General features: G+C 35.3%; 1 protein-coding gene across 2 annotated transcripts in view; it reads left to right on the top strand.

The window, feature by feature from the left end:
- The window catches only part of COL11A1 (collagen type XI alpha 1 chain), a 229950-nt gene that overhangs the window by 177426 nt on the left and 28929 nt on the right, over nt 1-23595 (top strand). For both annotated transcript variants that reach the window (XM_005678025.3, XM_018045833.1), the window contains exons 46-54: nt 190-297; nt 9640-9693; nt 11252-11305; nt 12510-12563; nt 17157-17210; nt 17803-17910; nt 18198-18251; nt 18938-18991; nt 20032-20085. In XM_005678025.3, coding sequence (XP_005678082.2) covers nt 190-297; nt 9640-9693; nt 11252-11305; nt 12510-12563; nt 17157-17210; nt 17803-17910; nt 18198-18251; nt 18938-18991; nt 20032-20085 — 594 coding nt within the window. The remainder of the gene's footprint in view (nt 1-189; nt 298-9639; nt 9694-11251; nt 11306-12509; nt 12564-17156; nt 17211-17802; nt 17911-18197; nt 18252-18937; nt 18992-20031; nt 20086-23595) is intronic.

Genomic DNA, 23595 nt, shown 5'->3' with positions numbered 1-23595 from the left:
ATCAAATAATGTAAAGCAAAACAAACAATGGTATATTTGCAGCAGAGAGTACAAATTTTACCTACTTACCACTTGGTTGCTTATAATAGACCAACTTTGATTAAATGAGAAATGATTATATTTTTATGATGTCTTATGGCAGAATCATGATTTTTCCAGCTTGTGATCATTTGTATTGGTCTTCTCTAGGGAGGTGATGGTGAACCAGGTCCCAGAGGTCAGCAGGGGATGTTTGGACAAAAAGGTGATGAGGGTGCAAGAGGTTTCCCAGGACCTCCTGGTCCCATAGGTCTTCAGGTAAGATGTTTTCTGCATTGCACATCCAGTCATTCCCACTTACTTCTCACACCAGGTTTTCTGGAGGATGTAAAACAAAGCAGTGGTCCTTTTTTCTACCTAGAAACTTGGTTTTTAAGTATAATAACCATTTTACTTAAACATATATCTGAACTTTAACTGCTTTTTGCCAATTACTATTAATTTTTCTGAAACTGCATCAGCCTTGGTTTCTGTAGGTTTAATACTGGTTTTCTTCATTCTCATTGTATATGGAAAATGAATGACAAGCTTCTTTAAGTGTATATTGAAAAATCACAATGTTAGAAAGTTTCTTTCACATATCTCATAGAAGGAAAATTAGTACTCCAGATGGCTAGCAGAAACTTTGAGAAATAGCAAACTGTCAATCACAACTGGGGCTTCTCAGGTGGTGCTAGTGGTAAAGGATCTTCCTGCCAGTGAAGTAGATGCAAGAGACTGGTTCCTTCTCTGGGTGGGGAAGATCCCCTGGAGTGGGAAATGGTAACTCACTCCAGTTTTTTTGCCTGGACAATTCCAGGGACAGAGGAGCCGGTGGGCTACAGTCCATGAGGCGGCAGAGTCAGACATGACTAAGTGACTGAGTACGCGCGCACACACACACACACACACACACACACACACACACACACAATTGTAACTATTAACAGAAATTGCCAACAGCAAATGTTAAGCAATAAGAGGTAAAATAGGCTTCCCTTCCCTGGTGGCTCAGATCATAAAGAATCTACCTATCATGTAGGAGGCTGGGTTCTATCCCTGGGTCAGGAAGATTCCCCTGGAGAAGCGAATGTCTACCCACTCCAGTTTTTTTTGGCCTGGAGAATTCTATAAACAGAGGATACTGGCACACTACAGTCCATGGGGTCACAAAGAGTCAGGCAGGACCTAGCAACTAACACTTTCACAATAGGTAAAATAAACAAATTAACATTCAGTTCCGTTCAGCCGCTCAGTCATGTCCGATTCTGCAACCCCATGGACTGCAACACTACAGGTTTCCCTGTCCATAACCAACTCCTGGAGCTTGCTCAAACTCATGTCCATGGAGTCAGTGATGCTATCCAACCATCTCATCCTCTGTCATCCCCTTCTCCTCCTGCCTTCAATCTTTCCCAGCATCAGAGTCTTTTCCAATGAGTCACTTCTTCGCATTAGGTGGCCAAAGTATTGGAGCTTCAGCTCCAATCACTTAAATAACTTAAATGATTAAAATAATCTTTAAAATAACTTCTTAGAATTATAATTTGTATTTTAGTAAACCCATTAGGAAGTATGAGGTTGTAAAACATTGTAGGCCAAGAAATTGTCTTTAAATATAGCTTATAACTGGGTTGTTAGGCAAAACATTGCATAGTAGATATCTGTCTGAGTTGTCTTTCTTCCATATGATGTTAACTGCTTCCTACAAACTGTGGAAATATCTGGCTTTCTTCTGTCACTTATTTATTCGATACTTACCTAGTGATTCTCTAAAAAATCATAAAATTTGGGAACGCATGTAAGAATTAAAGATTTTAAAATTTAAAAAATAAAAAACTAAAAAAAAATAAAATAAATAAAATAAAATTTTTGATATTTGGGTATATATGGATATTAGTTATGCCACATTAGCAATTTTAGAAATGATTAAATCATCTAGTTCATAATAATTTTTAATATTAAGTACCTTATTAGTATATAATTATATGTTACATTATTAAATATAACAATTATTGTTATAGCCCTCAATGGATGTCTACCAGTGAACATAATATTGTAATTTTCTACATTTTTTATTGCCAAAATAGTTTCTTTTCAACTTGAGTAGTATAAAAGTGTCATATCATATTTTCATTTAACCCTTTTATTATTTTTTTAATTTAATTTTATTTTTTAAAATTTTTATTTTTACTTTATTTTACTTTACAATCTGTATTGGTTTTGCCATACATTGACATGAATGCACCACAGGTGTACATGCGATCCCAAACATGAACCCCCCTCCCACCTCCCTCCCCACAACATCCCTCTGGGTCATCCCCGTGCACCAGCCCCAAGCATGCTGTATCCTGCATCGGACATAGACTGGCAATTCAATTCTTACATGATAGTATACATGTTAGAATGCCATTCTCCCAAATCATCCCACCCTCTCCCTCTCCCTCTGAGTCTAAAAGTCCGCTATACACATCTGTGTCTTTTTTGCTGTCTTGCATACAGGGTCATCATTGCCATCTTTCTAAATTCCATATATATGTGTTAGTATACTGTATTGGTGTTTTTCTTTCTGGCTTACTTCACTCTGTATAATCGGCTCCAGTTTCATCCATCTCAACAGAACTGATTCAAATGTATTCTTTTTAATGGCTGAGTAATACTCCATTGTGTATATGTACCACAGCTTTCTTATCCATTCATCTGCTGATGGACATCTAGGTTGTTTCCATGTCCTGGCTATTATAAACAGTGCTGCGATGAACATTGAGGTACATGTGTCTCTTTCAATTCTTGTGCTAAGTTGTGTCCAGCTCTTTGCAATCCCATAGACTGTAGCCCACCAGGTTCCTCTGTCATGGGATTTCACGGGCAAAAATACTGGAGAGGGTTGTCATTTCCTTCTCTAGGGGATCTTCCCAACCCAGGGATTGAACTTGGGTCTCTTGTATTGGCAGGCAGATTCTTTACCTCTGAGAAAGCAGGGAAGCCCCATTTATGCTTATTAGATGATAATAAATAAGCAATCCTGAGCAATATATATTAGTATGTATGCTGCTGCTGCTGCTGCTAAGTCGCTTCACTCGTGTCCGACTCTGTGTGACCCCATAGGTGGCAGCCCAGCAGGCTCCTCCATCCCTGGGATTCTCCAGGCAAAATACTGGAGGGGTTGTCATGTCCATCTCCAATGCATGCATGCATGCTAAGTCGCTTCAATCGTGTCCGACTCTATGCAACCCTAAGGATAGCAGCCAACCAGGCTCCTCTGTCCACAGGATTCTCTAGGCAAGAATACTGGGGTAGGATGCCATTTCCTTCTTCACAGTTGTATGAGCAGCACATATATTTGAAAATAACAAGGCATTCGAAATTAGATTGCTGATGTATATATTACCATTCATTTTCTGCTTTTTCATTTAACTGATTATTCTGAATTCTATAAGGTTGTAGTTTAGAAATTTAGTTCTCATGATTAAAAAGGTGCCTTGTAACTTATATTTATAAAATATTGTATTTTTAAAAGTCTTCATCTACACAGAGCAAGAAATATGATCTTTGATGAAGGTGACTCAAGAAATCAATTCCCCCCAAAATTGATTATATTTTCCCAGAATACCTCTTTAAATCAGGAATCTGAAAAGATGTTAATGTAATTAACATGCTCACAATTGTGTCTTTATCCTTTAATTGAGTCTTTGTGGCAGAATAGATGTTAGCAATTATATTAGACATTAATAATAATAATGTAGTAGTCTAGTTGCTTACTATTTGTCTCCATATGAAGAACACACATAGAATGAGAGTTCTTGGCCTGAATTCATTTTTTTATTTCATCATTTAAGAGGTAAGTTATTTTAAATTAACAGATCTTATAGCAGAATCTCTCTGTGCATAAATCACTCCTTAGAAAAGTGCTGGGACATTTGAAAACTGACTAACACCAGAGTGCCATTTTGCACATTTAGCTGCTGCAAAAAAAGTATTTGACTCAATGTGTTTCTACTGATTTGAATAATAAGAATATTCAGTCTAAACTTGGCACTTCCCTGATAACTCAGTTGGTAAAGAATAACCCTACAATGCAGGAGACCCCAGTTCATTGACTGAGTCAGAAGATCTGCTGGAGAAGGATAGGCTATCCACTCCAGTATTCTCGGATTTCCCTTGTTGCTCAGCTGGTAAAGAATCCGCCTGCAATGCAAGAGAATTTGAACTATAATCAAACTTCATAAAAAGAGATAAATATTTCAATATTTTTCTATTGGGTGGTTTCTACTGAACTAATATCAAGAATAACATGCATAAATAAAAATGGCAATGCAGACTAGGCATGTTATAGAAATACAAGACAACTATGAACTAATATTATATAACATTCAATTTGGAAATCACAAATCAGATGCACTGTATACTACAGTTGGTGGGATGTAAGGAATGTGATTGTTAATTTATGTGGTGTTTATAAGAGCTTAATTATGTTTACATTGTAATGCTTAGTACTTAAGGAAATGGGCTTAAACTGGAACGTTTATTTCATCTGTGTTAAAAATCTACTTGTCTTTCTAAGAATTTGAGTTCATGTTCTCCATTAATTAATTAGAATCTCTTTGGTTGTGGATCTTGGAATCTAAAATTTTAGTGACCTCTTTCAGATTATCTTTAAGCAGGATAAAATTGGAAACACTACCTGGCTATTTCCTCCCAGGAACTTCTCTAGTAATTCTAGAAGCTAGCATCAGTTGATGATAACCATTTGGCAAGTACATATGATAGGCTATTTTCCTAGACATCTAACCTACAGATAAGAAAAAATAAATGAAATTCTGGTATATGCTATTATAAATCAGTAATTAAGATTTCCTCATACAAATGAATATACAGAATATTAAAAAAAATTTACAAATATATTCAGTAAAGTATCCTCTCTCCAAACTGAGAGTCATATGGAATTGGTGCATCACAAAAACAATTTCATGACTTATTACAAGCATTTAAAAACTGAAATATTACAAGATAAGGATAACAATATCAAATATCATCATCTATCTATTCAAGATTACTTTTTTCTTTTTTAAATTTATTTATTTTAATTGGAGGCTAATTACTTTACAATATTGTATTGGTTTTTGCCATATATTGACATGAATCAGCCATGGGTGTACATGCGTTCCCCATCCAGAACTCCCCTCCCTCTTCCTTCCCCATCCCGTACTTCTGGGTCATCCCAGTGCACCAGTTGTGAGTACCCTGTCTCATGCATTGAACCTAGACTGGAGAACTATCTCACACATGGTATAGATGTTTCAATGCTATTCTCTCAGATCATCCCATCCTCGCCCTCTCTCGCAGAGTCCAATAGACTTATGTACATCTGTGTCTCCTTCGCTGCCCCGCATATAGGGTTATTGTTACCATTTTTCTAAATTCCATATACATACATTAGTATACTGTATTGGGCTTGGTGTGCTGCGGTTTGTGGGGTTGCAAAGAGTCGGACACAACTGAGCAACTGAACTGAACTGATATTGTATTGGTGTTTTTCTTTCTGACGTACTTCACTCTGTATGATAGGCTCCAGTTTCATCCACCTCATTAAAACTGATTAAATGTATTCTTTTTAATATTCCATTGTGTATATGTACCATAGCTTTCTTATCCATTCATCTGCTGATGGACACACGTATACCCATGGCTGATTCATGTGACTGTATGGCAAAAACCACTACAATATTGGAAAGTAATTAGCTTCCAACTAAAATTAATTAATTAAAAAATTCAACATTTCATTAAAATCTCTGTTTTTCTCTGGTGCTCTGCCAGTTGTTAGAGACAAAAGCTTGACCTGAAAGAGCAATGTCCCATGAGTTTAGTTCAGTTCAGTTGCTTAGTCGTATCCTATACTCCGTGACCCCATGGACTGCAACACACCAGGCTTCCCTGTCCATAACCAATTCCTAAAGCTTGCTCAAACTCATGTCCATTGAGTTGTTGATCCATTTCAACCATCTCAGTCTCTGTCGTCCCCTTCTCTTCCTGCCTTCAGTCTTTCCCAGCATCAGGGTCTTTTCCAGTGAGTCAGTTCTTCACATCAGGTGGCCAAAGTATTGGAGTTTCAGCTTCAGCATCAGTCCTTCCAATGAATATTCAGGACTGATTTCCTTTAGGATTGTCTGGTTGGATCTCCTTGCAGTCTGAGGGACTCTCAAGGGTCTTCTCCACCACCACAGTTCAAAAGCATCAATTCTTCTGTACTCAGCTTTCTTTATAGTCCAACTCTCACATCCATATATGACTACTGGGAAAACCATATTCAACAACAGAATGGGAAAGACTAGAGATCTCTTCAAGAAAATTAGAGACACCAAGGGAGCATTTCATGCAAAGATGGGCTCAATAAAGGACAGAAATGGTATGGACCTAACAGAAGCAGAAGATATTAAGAAGAGGTGGCAAGAATACACAGAAGAATTGTACAAAAAAGATCTTCATGACCCAGATAATCATGATGGTGTGATCGCTCACCTAGAGCCAGACATCCTGGAATGTGAAGTCAAGTGAGCCTTAGAAAGCATCACTATGAACAAAGCTAGTAGAGGTGATGGAATTCCAGTGGAGCTATTTCAAATCCTGAAAGATGATGCTGTGAAAGTGCTACACACAATATGCCAACAAATTTGGAAAACTCAGCAGTGGCCACAGGACTGGAAAAGGTCAGTTTTCATTCCAATCCTAAAGAAAGGCAATGCCAAAGGATGCTCAAACTAGCACACAATTGCACTCATCTCACACTCTAGTAAAGTAATGTTCAAAATTCTCCAAGCCAGGCTTCAGCAATACGTGAACCGTGAACTTCTTGATGTCCAAGCTGATTTTAGAAAAGGCAGAGGAACCAGAGATCAAATTGCCAACATCTGCTGGATCATGGAAAAAGCAAGAGAGTTCCAGAAAAACATCTATTTCTGCTTTATTGACTATGCCAAAGCCTTTGACTGTGTGGATTACAATAAACTGGAAAATTCTGAGAGAGATGGGAATACCAGACCACCTGACCTGCCTCTTGAGAAACCTATATGCAGTTCGGGAAGCAACAGTTAGAACTGGACATGGAACAACAGACTGGTTCCAAATAGGAAAAGGAGTACGTCAAGGGTGTATATTGTCACCCTGCTTATATGCAGAGTACATCATGAGAAATGCTGGACTGGAAGAAACAGAAACTGGAATTCAGATTGCCAGGAGAAATATCAATAACCTCAGATATGCAGATGACACCACACTTATGGCAGAAAGTGAAGAGGAACTAAAAAGCCTCTTGTTGAAAGTGAAAGAGGAGAGTGAAAAAGTTGGCTTAAAGCTCAACATTCAGAAAACGAAGATCATGGCATCCGGTCCCATCACATCATGGGAAATAAATGGGGAAACAGTGGAAACAGTGTCAGACTTTATTTTTTGGTGCTCCAAAATCACTGCAGATGGTGACTGCAGCCATGAAATTAAAAGACACTTACTCCTTGGAAGGAAAGTTATGACCAACCTAGATAGCATATTCAAAAGCAGAGACATTACTTTGCCGACTAAGGTCCGTCTAGTAAAGGCTATGGTTTTTCCAGTGGTCATGTATGGATGTGAGAGTTGGACTGTAAAGAAGGCTGAGTGCCGAAGAATTGATGCTTTTGAACTGTGGTGTTGGAGAAGACTGTTGAGAGTCCCTTGGACTGCAAGGAGATCCAACCAGTCCATCCTGAAGGAGATCAGCCCTGGGATTTCTTTGGAAGGAATGATACCAAAGCTGAAGCTCTAGTACTTTGGCCACCTCATGCAAAGAGTTGACTCACTGGAAAAGACTTTGATGCTGGGAGGTATTGAGGGTAGGAGGAGAAGGGGATGACAGAGGATGAGATGGCTGGATGGCATCACTGACTTGATGGACGTGAGTCTGAGTGAACTCTGGGAGTTGGTGATGGACAGGGAGGCCTGGCGTGTTGTGATTCATGGGGTCGCAAAGAGTTGGACACGACTGAGTGACTGAACTGAACTGATTAGACAGACCTTTTTTGGCAAAGTAATGTCTCTGCTTTATAATATGCTGTCTAGGTTGGTCACAGCTTTTCTTCCAAGGAGCAAGTGTCTTTTAATTTCATAGCTGCAGTCACCATATGCAGTGATTTTGGAGTCCCCCAAAACAGTCTCACTGTTTTCACTGTTTCCCCATCTGTTTGCCATGAAGTGATGGGACCGGATGCCATGCTCTTTGTTTTCTGAATGTTGAGTTTTAAGCCAACTTTTTCAGTCTCCTCTTCCACTTTCAACAAGAGGCTTTTTAGTTCCTCTTCACTTTCTGCCATAAGGGTGGTGTCATCTGTGTATCTGAGGTTATTGATGTATCTATTGGCATCTTGATTCCAGCTTGTGCTACATCCATCCCAGCATTTCACATGATATATTCTGCATATAAGTTAAGTAAGCAGGGTGACAATATACAACCCTGATATCCCATGAGTATAAGTATGCAAACAAGTGGTACAATTGTGTTTTTAAGTGTACGTTTCAAATTGGAAAATCCCATGGATGGAGGAGCTTGGTAGGCTACAGTCCATGGGGTCGCAAAGAGTCGGACATGACTGAGCGACTTCACTTTAGATAAGATAGGCCTCCCCTGATGGCTCAGAGGGTAAAGCGTCTGTCTGCAATGCAGGAGACCCAGTTCGATCCCTGGGTCGGGAGGATCCCCCCTGGAGAAGGAAATGGCAACCCACTCCAGTACTATTGCCTGGAAAATCCCATGGACGCAGGAACCTGGTAGGCTACAATCCATGGGGTCTCAAAGAGTCGGACACGACTGAGCGACTTCACTTTCTTTCAAATGTGTACAAAGTTTTGTAATATAAAATAGGAAGTATAAACAGATATGCTGGGGGGAATTAGGAAAATCAAGAGGGAGTACAGTAATTTTTTTTGCTGGCCCATAAAGATAGGGCCAGGTGAAGTCTGAATGCAGCTGCTCTGATTTTATTCAATAGCATAGAACCTCTCCCAAAGCAATTACACTGCAATTGAACGTAAAGGAAATAGATTTGAGTAAATAAAGGAAGTGTAATATATCAGGTCTCATGGCCTTATGAGTTTTTAAGATCCAGAACTGGAATTAGCAGGTCAAGAGTTCAGAAGATATTTGTAACCCTGGACATATGTTGGATGGAATATTCATTTTCAAAGGAGTTTTGTCTAACTGTTCCTATCTATAAAATCCTCACTGGGAAAAGGTGTCCTAAAATAATTTGGAACAAGATTTTTCAAAAACATTTTTACAATGTTAATTCCATATACTACTCATAAAGATGGAGAAAATGATTAGGTATTCATAAATTCCCAGAACAAATTATGTATTTAGTTCCTATAATTGAAATCAAAAAGTATAATACCATGCAAAGCATGAATTTTGTGAACATACATATATGATTCCCTAATATTTAGTCAATATTTGCATTATGTGTATTTTGACAGATGATAGTTTATGAGTCTTAATTCCACATTCTTATTTAGCTGTATTTAACTTTGAATTCTATATGAGAAATTGGACCAATATGAATGAATTTTACTGTTTTTCTATTTATATTTTCTTAGGGTCTTCCAGGCCCACCTGGTGAAAAAGGAGAAAATGGGGATGTTGGTCCTATGGTAAGTTTTTATTTTCTAAAATTAATGTATATTATGAATTTCCACATTACTAGTATCTTTCTCAAGGCTTATTAATATAAACAAAGTAGTCCTAAAGGTTATGACTTTGTGGATTGTTGCCTCCCTGTTCCTCACCCAGACTTGCACCTGCCACTTTTAAAGTTTCTCTCACTGTCTTGACTATTTCTCTATCTTTCCTTTTCCTCTCTTCGGAATAATGTTGTGCACACATATGGCTTTCTTTGGTTGATATATTGTTATATCTGTTTTATTTCTCTGTGTATATATTGTTAGGTATATATAAACTGCTACACATTTGTTTTGTTTTGTTTTTTAGTTTTTAGCTTTAGCTCTGGTTTTTGATATGAAACAGGTAAATAATAGATAATAGTTACCCAGGATTTGGGTGACTAACAAATGTTAACACACTATTAAAATTAATTACACTTTAAAACAAATTCTTAATTAATGAGGAATTTTATCTTAATCAGAATGCTTTGGCCTAATAATATTCAATTACTGATTCTGGATTGTTGCTCTAAATTTAATATTTCAGCTAAAAATTTAAAATACATATATTTGTTGGTCAAGCACTACCTTGGTAAGGAAAAAATAAGCCAGGGTCATTGATGTCTATAATGAAATGAATACATTTTCTAATTGCTCTTTCCCTTTGATAAACATTGCCTCCAGTATTTTCTTCCTTCAAAATACATATTTTGATAATTTTATACTTACATGTTAGATTTTTATAAGGAACAAGAAACATAAACATTGCCCATTCAAAATAAGTAATTAATACTCTAAACAGTTTCAGTTGCATAGCAAGCTTCTCTCTGAATACCCTTGCTATGGTTCCCTGAATCATTAATACATTCTCTCTGACTTATGGTAATAGCTAATAGCTAATAGTCAACCATGACATGAAAATCAACTGTGGCTTCTAAAAAAGTACTAATGCCCTGCAATTTACTACAGATGAATTTAAACACAGTCTTGAAGTAAGGGGTTCTGGCCATCAGTATTTTACAAAAATTGTCCCAAGGTAATTTTAATGCATAGCCAGGAGCAAGAGCCTTTATTTAAGGATGACAACTAAACAGTTAATCTTATTCCAGTCCTGGCATATATAACATGAGAGCTGACATCAAACAAAGTGGAAATATCCAAATAAAAAATACAGAACTAATGAATTCTAAATCTACTCAAGCACTATTTATTTTCCCAACTTTATGTCTCCTTTAGACTCTAGCATTCTAGTATATTCTGGTATATAATATTTTAGTTGTATTATGAATTCATTGTACTGGATAGTATTAATAGACTTTTATAATTTTTAATTAAATTGTTCTTCCTGCAGTTCTAATTTCCCCATATCTATGTGTAAAGAAGCATTTGCTGACATGATGTTGTATCCATTAAGAATGAGACCTGATTTGCTTTATTGACTATGATTTTGCAGGCTGAGGCTTCTTTTTGTTTTCTTAATCACAAAATGAAAACATCAGGAATGCATTTGAGTTCAGTCTACATAAACCTTAATATTCTTTTCTTACAGGGTCCACCTGGTCCTCCAGGCCCAAGAGGTCCTCAAGGTCCCAACGGAGCTGATGTAAGACTGTGAAATATTTAGTTATTTTGAAGTTATATAGATATTATGTAATGGCAAGCAGTTTCTAAAATACAATGGGGATAATTACACTCCTTTGAAATGTTTACATGAACAATAGCTTAAGGGTCATTTACTCACTTCATTTTGTTTAAAGGAAAAGAAAGGCTTTGCAGGGAGCTAGTCCCTACAAATATTAATATAATATAGGTACAAAAAATATATTACATTCAATATATATTTAGTGAGAAATATTCACTAAAGCACCCCATTGTTCAGTTCAAATTACTGTGTCTTGCACATAATAATTCTACACTGCTGCTGAATTGTTTCAGATTTAACCTTTATCTTTTACAACTCCTTGAGGAGATGGTTTGTAATTGCCTTGATTATACTAGCCTAGGTCTGTGTCCCAAACATCCTTTATCTAAAAGTTTTGCAATTTTGTATTTTTTTCTGTAAAATATATCAGTAATGTGTACATGATAATATATTTACTTCTTACCCTGTAAAAAATGTTTCCTCTTAATTGTATAAATGATCTCCCCCAAGCTTAACTGTTGACTGACTGTTCCAATATTACAGGAGTGTAATGTCATATTTATCTTATTGTTACTATTAACAAACTTATAAACTTTGGTGTTGTGTTTCCATTTGACTTTCCCTTTTCACAAAGAGCAAGTTTGCTACTCTGTTATTCCTGGTTTTAATGCTGGCAGGCCAGAACTAGGTAAAATAAATTACATGCAGATATACTAAAAATACTTTTAGGTTTTAATTCTTCTAAGCAACTTAAAGACTAAGAGATGGTTTATATTGTTTTTGCATGGATTGTAGTATTCTTAATCAGAGTCGTATTTTGATCCACTAAGAAAATCTGCAAAACCGTCCTCTAAATCTGATCTACTCAATTGGCAGAGAAATTGAAATTATGTTCCAAGTATCAACTGATATGACTAGAGTTGGAAAGTCCTCTGCTTTATCACTAGAATTCTGGTGCATTTGAAAATCAATTTAATGCAAATAAATTATTTGCTATCCAGCACATTTGACAACTCCATAAAGTTCATTGTTCTGTCTCATCTTTCAAATGACTTGAGATATTCTTGCACATATTTCTCTCTTTGAGAACAAGTGGATGTATGTTTATGAGTTTATATCTTATTACAAGAGTAAGGATAACTGTATTCCCTTTCTTACACCGCAGGGACCACAAGGACCTCCAGGATCCATTGGCTCAGTTGGTGGTGTTGGAGAGAAGGTAAGGGATGCAGTGAGAGACAGTTAAAGCAGCAAGAATTGGAAACTTTAATAATATCAGTTAGTATTTTAAGTGCTTATAATAGTTGTGTCTTTCTAATGTTTTGCACATATTTATATCATGATTTAGAGGTGTAACATTTTTTATTGCCAGGCATGGTTCTCCTCGTACGGATTACTCCTTGTAATTAACACAACCACCCCATGATGATAATATTTTATCCACATTTTTAGGCTGAGTGAGCAGAATATAGAGAATATCAGTAATTTCATCAAGGTTTTGTCAATAGGAAGTGACTAAATCAAGATCCACTTTAACCCAAGTATATTTGATTAGACTGTGTCTGTAGTAACATTCTACTGAAAATAGAAGAGATTGGTTGATGCAACTGATTTAAAAGGGAGAAAAGAATCCTTCACAATACAAAGGAATTAATCATTCATTTTGTCATATTTGGAGTTGTATTTTCATTACTAATTGAGTTTCCCTAGTGTCTCAGACGGTAAAGAGTCCGCCTGCAGTGCAGGAGACCTGGATTCAATCCTGGGTTGGGAAGATCCCTTGGAGAAGGAAATGGCAACCCACTCCAGTATTCTTGCCTGGAAATCCCATGGATGGAGGAGCCTGGCAGGCTACAGTCAATGGGGTCGCAAAGCGTCGAACACAACTGAGTGACTTCAATTTACTTTAGTTTTTTCATTACTAAGACTGTCTTTGGCACTTTTCAAAATTGTTGGCATTGTTATAATATCTGAGCTCTGAATAGTTTCTTTTTATCATGAAAATGATTTTATTTAAAATATCTGCTTTTCCTTTTTATAAAAATGATAAAATGATTCTCTTTTGTTATTTATGCATTCACTCTCATTTCTTAAAAGAACTTTCAAGAAAATTAACATTGATATTGCTTTACTTAAAAAATAAATTCTTCATCAGTTTGAGGCATAGAAATGTCATGCCATGAAATACGCAGTGGAAAAAATTTAGAAATTTCCTGTGTTTGCTTCAGTTTTGTTAATAAATATCAGAAGTATAGACTTATCCTTATCATAAAAATGATTCTGTTGTTTAGTCTCAAAAATTTTGATGTATCATATATTATACTCATTGATTTATTTTTGTTAAAAGATTTAGTCCTCAGAAAAGATATGTGATTGGTTGAGAATCTAGTACTTTAGTGTTTATTTGCTCCCAACATCCACATTCTCGCATTTTTATTATAATTAATCTTATATAATTGCCTATTTAAATAGTTTATTAATTACTAAATTAGAAATAGTTGAAAGCTATTATCTAATTCTTCCCCTGGAGAAGGAAATGGCAACACCTTCCAGTATTCTTGCCTGGGGAATCCCATGGGCAGCGGAGCCTGGTGGGCTACAGTTCATAGAGTTGCAGAGTCGGACACCATGAGTGAGCAACTAACACTTTCACTTTCATCTAATTCTTATTTCATAAGCAGGCTGGTTCTTTAATTCTGAATCACTAACTCTTGGTTTATATTCTTAAAGTTTCTGTTTTAAAAAAACGCAGATAAATTGAGAATGGAATTGAAAGAACTTTTTCTTTGAGTTCAGTTGTCATAGGAAGACTAACAGAAGAGAAGACTGCTATCTGCTGGTATCACAGTAATAGACAGATGAAGGTAGCCCACACCTTTCCTCTTTCTTCCCTTTGCATCATCTCCTTTTGGTTCTAATACTGAACAAATAATTGTTAGGACTAGTCTCTAATTTTAGTTTTCTGCCCATATAGCAAATTCTAAAACCATTTTACCACTTTTTCAGCTTATTTTGTTTCCTAAAGCTTTTGGGTACAGTGGGAATACTGTTAAGTACTTAAGTTGCTTCTTTAATGGTTTTATCCTCTGCCCTAATCTAGAAGATAAGCATGGATGCCAGATGTTTGGAGCTTTGGGAAATTCCCTTCCCATACTGTTTCCATTTGCTTAAAGTCTATCTGGTAATATCTGGCCACTTTTGCATCTTCATAGAATAATTCGGTTAACCAGGATAGGTGTTTGACTTCTTAAAATTAAAACATCTAAATTTGTTGTACTTAAAAAAAACAGAGTTTTATTTTTCTCTATTTAAAAACATTTCTATGTGACAGCAAGATAGAAATAAAATCCTAATATTCTTTTCTTTTCTTTAGAATCTAGGGTATAGATTCTGGCTATACTTTGAATCTAGGGTATACTTTGATGAAGATTACAGATTTTTGAGATCGAATCTGATTTGATTTGAATGCTTTCTCACTTCTATGCTGGAAATTTATTTTCAGTCCCAAATTCAATAGAAAAAAGAAAAGCTAAGCTACTTTAGTCATGCTGCACTTTGCTTTAATAAATTTAACTTGTTTTATGTGTAATATATGTTTGCTATTGATGAATTTTGTACTTTAGTGTTTTCCTCAAAACAATGAATGCATATTTTATGAATTTAGGCAGACAGAGTAACTTGCTATCCCTTCTAAAGGCGGCTTTAATCTGAACAAGTGTGTTACAGAATGGAGGCTTTAATCTAACAAGTGTGATAAAATGGTTAAATGATAAGTAATAATAAATATATAATCTACCACCTCTTTCATATGCCAGTGGTCTTCATAGAATTTACATTATTGCAAATTACCATTATTACTTAGAATAAGCATGGTATAGCCTGTTGATACTAGAAATATTTAATTTATATAATCCAGTCTTGTTCATTGTTTTATTGCTTTAAATGTGGTCTTGTTCCATCCCTTTTCAATTTTAAATGGGACCTTTAGCAATAATATTAATATCATCTTAAGTAATTGCTATTTATATTGTGCACATTTGTCTATAATATAACCAAAAATGTAATTTTCATATGTATTTAGTCATACTGCTACATATTAGATCTCTAGAACTTATTCATCTTGAGTATCTGAAATTTTGAACCCTTTAACTAACATCTCCCCATGGCCCCCAATCTCCAACCCCTGGTGACCACCAATCTACTCTCTGCTTGGGTGAGCTTAGCTTTTTTAAATTCCATCTAATTGAGGTTATGCAGTATACTATATACATTCCATATATAATGAATTTAATATGGACATTTTACAGTTGATTTGAATGGCAAACCGCTTAAGTTTTTTTCAAAGATGTGAATAATGACTCTTAAAATATCACCTACATTTTATTCCATCATACTGGGATTGGTGAATGATTCATTGTTTTGAAAATAATGTAAATATAATTTTTACTTGTAAAGTTTTTTCAAGATAATTGGAAATATTTTCTACTTATCTTGAGAGAGAAAATAATTTATACATATAATAGTACTAATAAATTCTTAGAAAGTACTTGATCTCTTCCCTCATTATGCAGACAATTTCAAAAGTTAAAATATGTGCATATTCTCAAAGAATAAGAAATTGTGTACACAAAATAGTCTCTCCCTTGGAATTATGTTTATATTTGATTTCAAACCAATTCATGAACAGTGGGTTTGTGCCAGGAACATTAGAAATAGCCAAGTTAAAAATTAAAGGAAATTCAGGCCTCATTTTTTTTTTAATTAGAATAATTTTTACTGCAGAGTTTCTAGTACTACAGGTTTTGTTAGAAACATTCATGGCACATCAATGTACTCTATTACTTCACTTGAATGATTACTTGAACAGAATATTGTGTTTGTATGCATTTCTAAGTATGAAGAGTTAGTAACAGACTTTCACAAGAGAAAACCTATTATTCTAGGAGGATTATTTATTCTTCCACTGAGTCAGAAAATAGCCATCCATATCTATATATGGAAATCATAAAAACTACCTATATATATTGGAGAAGTATATATATTGGAGAAGGAAATGTATACACACACACACACACATACACACACACACATACACAGGAGAGGGAAATGGCAACCCACTCCAGCATTCTTTCCTGAAGAATTACATGGATAGAGGAGCTTGGCAGGCTATAGTCCATGGGATTGCAAAAAGGTCAGTCATGACCTAGTGACTTAACATAATATGTATATATATATATATATAGAGAGAGAGAGAGAGAGACTCAAAAAAAAGAAATTTTAATTAGTATCTAAGTATCAATGTGCATCTTACAAATAGTCTTTTTGTATTTATTTATAGCTCTACTTTATACCTCTTCAGACCTCTACTAACTAATTTGATAGGATTATCAAAATGCTACCAAATTGTTTGATTAGAGAAAATTAATATTTTAGAAAGAAAACATTTTAAATTGTTTAATCCATAAGCGTAATGTGAATATTGATGCAACACAATACACAGTTTTTAGGAAACGTGAATGTCTGTTTTGTGTGTTTTGGTGGTAACTTGGCTTAATGTTCTGGCTATTAACTAACTGATGAGAATTGTAGCATCCAGCATATTCAGTTCTATTAATATCTCCCCAGTTTAGAAATAAAAGTATTAAGGTCAGCAATAGAAAAAGTTCCTTCTTTTTATCAAAGTTGTCCCTGCTTTTTAAACAATATAATGAGTTAAGGGCTAGTTTAAAGTGTCATGGTCATCATTGAAGGCAATTTTACAAATGCAAAACATCGTTTCTGTGTTCTGATAACTCATTTCTGTTCTTTATAGGGTGAACCTGGAGAAGCAGGGAACCCTGGGCCTCCTGGAGAAGCAGGCACAGGTGTAAGTGCTGGCTTATTGTCAATATAGTGTTTTAGGGATAAGATATTTCTTTCAGAGTATTTTAAACATGGAACTTAACTCCTAGATGCAATTCAGTTACTTGGTTTCCCTTTCCAGTCCATTAAGAATCATCACAAATGCAGAGCCTTTTTATTTAATAATTTTGCCTATCCTCTGCATATTTTTGACTCGCACGGAAATTTAACAAATATTACATGTGCTAAGTTAGAACATTAATAACTGTAAGATATTTATTGCACATATCTTTGGTGGACTATCCACAAAAGAAGTGAACAAACCCTGCTACATCAAGTGATTATGGATTGTACTATTCTAACTAAGATTGGTTTAAACTGAGGGTGACCTTGACCTCCAGAAAACATTTGGCCATGTTTGGAGACATTTTTGGTTGTCACTCTCGGAGCAACGATAAGTGCTGGCATCTACGTGATAGGCACCTGGATGGTGGTAAACATCTTGCAATGCAGGAGACAGGCTCCCACAGCAGAGAAGTGCCTGACCTAATATGCTGAGGTTAAGAAGCTGTTTTAAAACTTGTAAGAGAATCAGGTGTTTTTCTTTTGTTGTGTAGGGTCCCAAAGGAGAAAGAGGAGAGAAAGGAGAAGCTGGTCCACCGGGTGCTGCTGGACCTCCTGGTGCTAAGGGACCGCCAGGTGATGATGGCCCTAAGGGTAATCCGGTGAGTGACCTCGGTCCTCTTCAAAGTGACATCTATGGCAAAGCTCCTTGAAACTTTTCATAGTAAGACTAGAAATCATGAGACTTTGGCCCATAGTTGGTGAAGTTAACTTTTCTTCGTTTTATATATTCATAAGCATTCTCAATTCATACCATTTAAAGAAAATTTTCTAGCAGAAGAAAGATATTTTATATGGTTTCGCCATGACTTTTACCTCTTAAACTTCAGAATATCATGACTTTATATGAAACTATTTTTCATTATTTCCTTTTAAAACATTATCTTAGGGTCCTGTTGGTTTTCCTGGAGATCCTGGTCCTCCTGGTGAGCCTGGCCCTGCAGTAAGTATCATGAGAAAACAAAAGAATTATTTTCGTGAGGAATCTTCCCAGTTAATAATTAAAGAAAAGCCTTAATTACTTCAGTGGATCCTCAGAATTAGGAAGAAAAGAAAGATGTAAACTGTAGCCACGTGTACCAGAACAAAAATTTGTATATTTGAAGATTATTAGACTTGCGTTGCGTGATTATTATTATCTCTTCATTGGGTTACTGTTCCAGAGTTTGTTGTGTTGTACATATTAATTATCTGAGTAGCAGCAAAGAGTCGGACACGACTGAGCGACTGAACTGAACGGAACTGAGCAGCATTACTTTTATTTCAAAATTATAGGAGTTCTGCTTTTACCTCGGTCTGTTCTAAAATCTAAATATCTCAAACTGCATCATATTTGTTCATAGTTAAAGGATGCACTCTTCTTGTATAATAATTATATCGTCCCCTTTCCTTATATTCAGAGCACACTATATATTTTTTAATTTAACATGAGAGAAATTTCATAAATTTTATGGTAAGAGATTCTATAATTCTTAAAAAAAAACAACTGAAAGAATATAATGATACTCTTGTCTATCAGGTAATAATTTATCTTAAGAACTAAGCTGGTACATCATATCTTTTTTTTTCCTGATAAAAGTGAGTTAATATTGAGAAATACCTGGGTTCATTTTCTTTTGCTGATTATAGGGTCAAGATGGTGTTGGTGGTGACAAGGGTGAAGATGGAGATCCTGGACAACCGGTAAGTAAGCACACTATTTTATTTAGTCTCTGCAGAGTCTCAAGATATTTAAAAGAAGTAATCAGGCTCTAAAAAGCATAGCTAAATGAATACATATTTTTCTTAATGAATTATCAGTTATATTTGAACTCCAGTTTAATGTCAGTCTTCCATGGAATGTTTCTTACTTGATGTAGTTTAAGAAATAGAAGCACAGCCTTCATAATAAAAACTAAAGCTGTATCATAATAGTGATTTTGTCACACCAGATCACATCCAGCTATCTCTCCAGTTGTGTTAAATGGAAAATCATTTTAAACTCACAAGTGAGACTTAAATGAAGAAAACAGTTATCAGCCTATTATTAGGATGAATTACTTCAATTTCTAACCTAAAAGAACTCAGCATTACTGGACTATTTTTTAAATTTTTTAATTTGGGAAATACAGCAGGAGGCTTCGGCCACATGTGGTTATTTAAGGAGGAAGTAAGGAGGGTGCTTACTTAACTAGGAATGAAAGACAAACTGCACTCTGAACATAACTTTGTCTCTAGAGTCACATCCGCTGGGTGTTTGCAGTCAAAGATATATAGGCTTATTCTGTGTGAATAAGACTTGTGGGTCATATCCCAGCATGTCGTGTTCTCCTTTGCATAAAAAAGGGTAGTGTTGCACAAGATAAAATTAGATATAGATTCATAGTTCACAAATGTATGTGATATAAATTGAATTATTAACCACATGATTCTATTAATTAGTACATCGACTGGATATTTTTCAGATATAAATTAGCACTTAAAAAACAGTTTTAAATAGAAGGAATTCAATTCCACTTTTTTCTTCTATTTATATGAAGAAGTTTTCCATATAAATTTACTGGTTGTAATTATAGATATCTGGAGGAAGTTTAAGTATCTGAAATAGGGATGAGCTATTCCAGGAAATAGATGTGGAGAAATGAAAAAAGCATGTTGGTTTCAGTCCAGATTTTGAACAGTGCTGGAAGCCATAAAATAATACCCATAAAATTGCTAAAAAGATATTTTTTCACATTTTATAGGGTCCTCCTGGCCCATCTGGTGAGGCTGGCCCACCAGGTCCTCCTGGTAAAAGAGTAAGTTTTAAAAATTCTTTATTTGAAATATCTACTAATTATCCATTCTGTGTATAAATTTATATAATATATATAAGCTGTAGGCAATATTATAATGGTACTGAAATATAAAAGTCCTAGAGAATAATTTCCTGAATTTGTCAAAATAATTATTAATGTAGAACACACTTTAATTGACGGGTTTAATCTGTCACCGTGAAAAGTAGTTTTACACTTCTCTGTGCTTAAATCTCCTCCTCTGTAAAAATGTCACAAGCTTTTTAAAAGACTCTGCTCTGATACCCTGAACTTCAGCTCATGCTGTTGCCTGAAGTCCAGTGCTTCTTGAAAGAATTATAGAAACCTTATTACAGTATCAATAGTATGAGCTCAGAAATCAGCATATTAGATTGCTTTACGCTGTCAGACTACTCTGATTTGGAAACAATGGTTATATTAAAAAAAAAGAACTATAGTGAAATATAAAAATCTTATTCAAAATATTGGCTACAAGGGAACCTAGGAGATTTGTTTTATTGCCTTTTCCCTATTATTATACTGTTTTTATAATAAAACAATCCTGTAGACCTGCCTCTTGCAGCTCTTCTATCAATATCCAGTGCTCTCCTTCACCTTCTTTAGTCTATTTTTTAACCTATCCATGAACAAAATATGTGGCAAACATTAAAATGTGTTTCATAGTCTCATTTCCTCATCAGTAATTCAAAAGCACAGAGCAACTGGGGCCACACTTGTTTTCTAATGGTAGCTTTATATTAGGAAGTATTCATACTATACATCTTCCTATACACAGAGTATGAACAGGTTTTAAATCCATCTCTCAGGATCTCTGGCAGGCTACAGTCTGTGGGACTGCAAAAAGTCAGACACAACTGAAGTGACTTATCATGCACTCAGGATATAAATTTGAGTCAATATTTACAACCAAACACTTCTCTGCCAGAATGAACTTAGTTTGTAGTAAATATTGTCTTTGAATACAGTTTTATCCCACTGACCAAGTGCCTGTTTTAACTTTTCTCCTTCTCTTCCTCCTTTTCTTTCTCATAATTATTATTATTTTATTTGTTTGCTTGTTTTCTTTTTGTTAGCAGGCTAAAAGCATAATCTTGATAGAAAAAGAAATATATCTCAAAACAACCATTGGGCTATTATTCTTACATACATTCTGAATCATTCAGTTGTGTTCGACCCTTTGTGACCCTATAGACTGTAGCCTGCCAAAGTCCTCTGTCCATGGGATGCTCTAGGCAAGAATATTGGAGTGGGTTGTCATGACCTTCTCCAGGGGATCTTCCTGACCCAGAGATTAAACCCCATCTCTTAAGTCTCCTGCATTAGCAGGCAGGTTCTTTACCACTAGCACCACCTGGGAAGACCAGAAATATAACTTAGAATAAATTAATTTCTTTGAGTCTCAATTTTCTCATTTATGAAGTGGGCAAAATAATATTCAATGCTGGAGTGAAATTAAATTAATAAATGTATATTTAAATCATCACATCTAATATCTGGATTTATCAAGCGTTCAAAGAGTGAATGTTGTTCCTAAGGAGTTAAATACAAGTTTTAAATTACAGCATCATTTATAAATGAAACAAGCATGTTAATTAAAATGTACAGATAAGATAGACATTTTCTTCTAATTTCTGAGTTCTGTAAATTGACATAAAGTTCATTAGCAATGAATTTATAACTTCATAATTAATTACATTTAAAAATATTGAATACTGTTATTCTGTTGAGGTGGATACATATTTGTATTATTTATTTATTTGATGTAAATACATATAAAATCATGTAACATAAACTGTAAAGGAATTTCCTATGAGAACTACTGCCAGAAAACAGAGCATTAAATTCATGATGACTGCATATAACTTCAATAACATGGATTTACTAAGCAACAGGAATTTAGACCTAGTTTGAGAAGTATACAAAGGAAGTACTTGGGAACTTTACTGTATGTCTGTGAAGTCACCTTGTTTATGTACTGAAGGAACACAAACTCCTGAGCCTGAAGGGATACATGAAGTGAAAGTCATTCAGTCATGTCCAACTCTTTGTGACCGCATGGACTATACAGTCCATGGAATTCTCCAGGCCAGAATACTGGAGTGGGTAGAATTCTGCCTTCGCTAGCTTTTGCATTCAGCCAGCAGGCAGTATTGTCTTTGATGCAAGAATCAGTTTAAAATTCAGTTCAGTTCAGTTGCTCAGTGGTGTCCAACTCTTTGCGACCCCGTGAACCGCAGCACACCAGGCCTCCCTGTCCATCACCAGCTGCCAGAGTCTACCCAAACCGATGTGCATTGAGTCGGTGATGCCATCCAACCATCTCATCCTCTGTCATTCCCTTCTCCTCCCCTCAATCTTTCGCAGCATCAGAGTCTTTTCAAATGAGTCAGCTCTTCGCATCAGGTGGCCAAAGTGTTGAAGTTTCAGCTTCAACATCAGTCCTTCCAATGAGCACCCAGGACTGATGTCCTTTAGGATAGACTGGTTGAATCTCATTGCAGTTCAAGAGACTCTCAAGAGTCTTCTCCAACACCACAGTTCAAAAGCATCTAAAATCATCCTTGTGGAAACAGCAAAAATATTCCTCTACAATAATTATAATATCTGATCTATATACTTATGACTTAATTGAATATGGAATTTCCTTACCATTTATTTCCCTTTAGTTCATCTGGAAAGTATAATTTTAAGTAAGCTTTGTATGTAATTTGTGGAAATTAATGTTTCTCTTATCCTTTGTTTCCCTACATTGGACGCAACACAAAAGTAGATCAGTAACAATTTTGCTATAACATCTCATAGCAGAAATAACAATGAATAGAAATGTGTTGAAAACTATTTTACTTCCCTTGAGGGAATGTTACAAATAAATGATAATAAACTTTCCTGATAGAATATTGATTGGAATGTTGTGAGTAGCAGTGATATAAAGAAACATCATTCTAACAGTTATTGAACAGGTAGGAAAATTAAGTTTCCATTTGTAGTACATGTACCTTCTGTCATGCATTTTAATACTTGAGAATAAACATATATTTCCTTAAGGCACTAGAAGACTACAGTTTATATCAATAAGCCATTGGATTTTAATGCTCCAGTTATCATTATAGCTGTTTGAAACCAAGAGCTAGTTCAAAACCCTTATACTGAAAAAAAAATCTACAGATGAGTAAACTGATTTGAAAATGCATATACTAAATGGAATTTTAAGGAGTTTATCTCATTTTTGCCAAAGGAAAATTGACAAAAATTAAAGCAATAACTGATATTATTAATTGATAGAAATATAGAGGAAATTTTAACCAGCTCTATATGCTCATATATAACATATATGAGCCTATGCCTTTATGCATGGATGTGGATGGTCAGAAGATAAAATGTTGTAAGGAAACACCCTTTCCATATCTACCTACCCTAAGAAAAAGATCAGATATTAGGTTCTTAGGAAAGCCATCCTATTGCCTAAGTAGATCAGTATACCTTTCTTGTACA

The sequence above is a fragment of the Capra hircus genome, chromosome 3 (genome assembly GCF_001704415.2).
Source record: "Capra hircus breed San Clemente chromosome 3, ASM170441v1, whole genome shotgun sequence".
Classification (NCBI taxonomy): domain Eukaryota; kingdom Metazoa; phylum Chordata; class Mammalia; order Artiodactyla; family Bovidae; genus Capra; species Capra hircus.
This window is presented reverse-complemented; position numbering and strand designations above follow the sequence as displayed.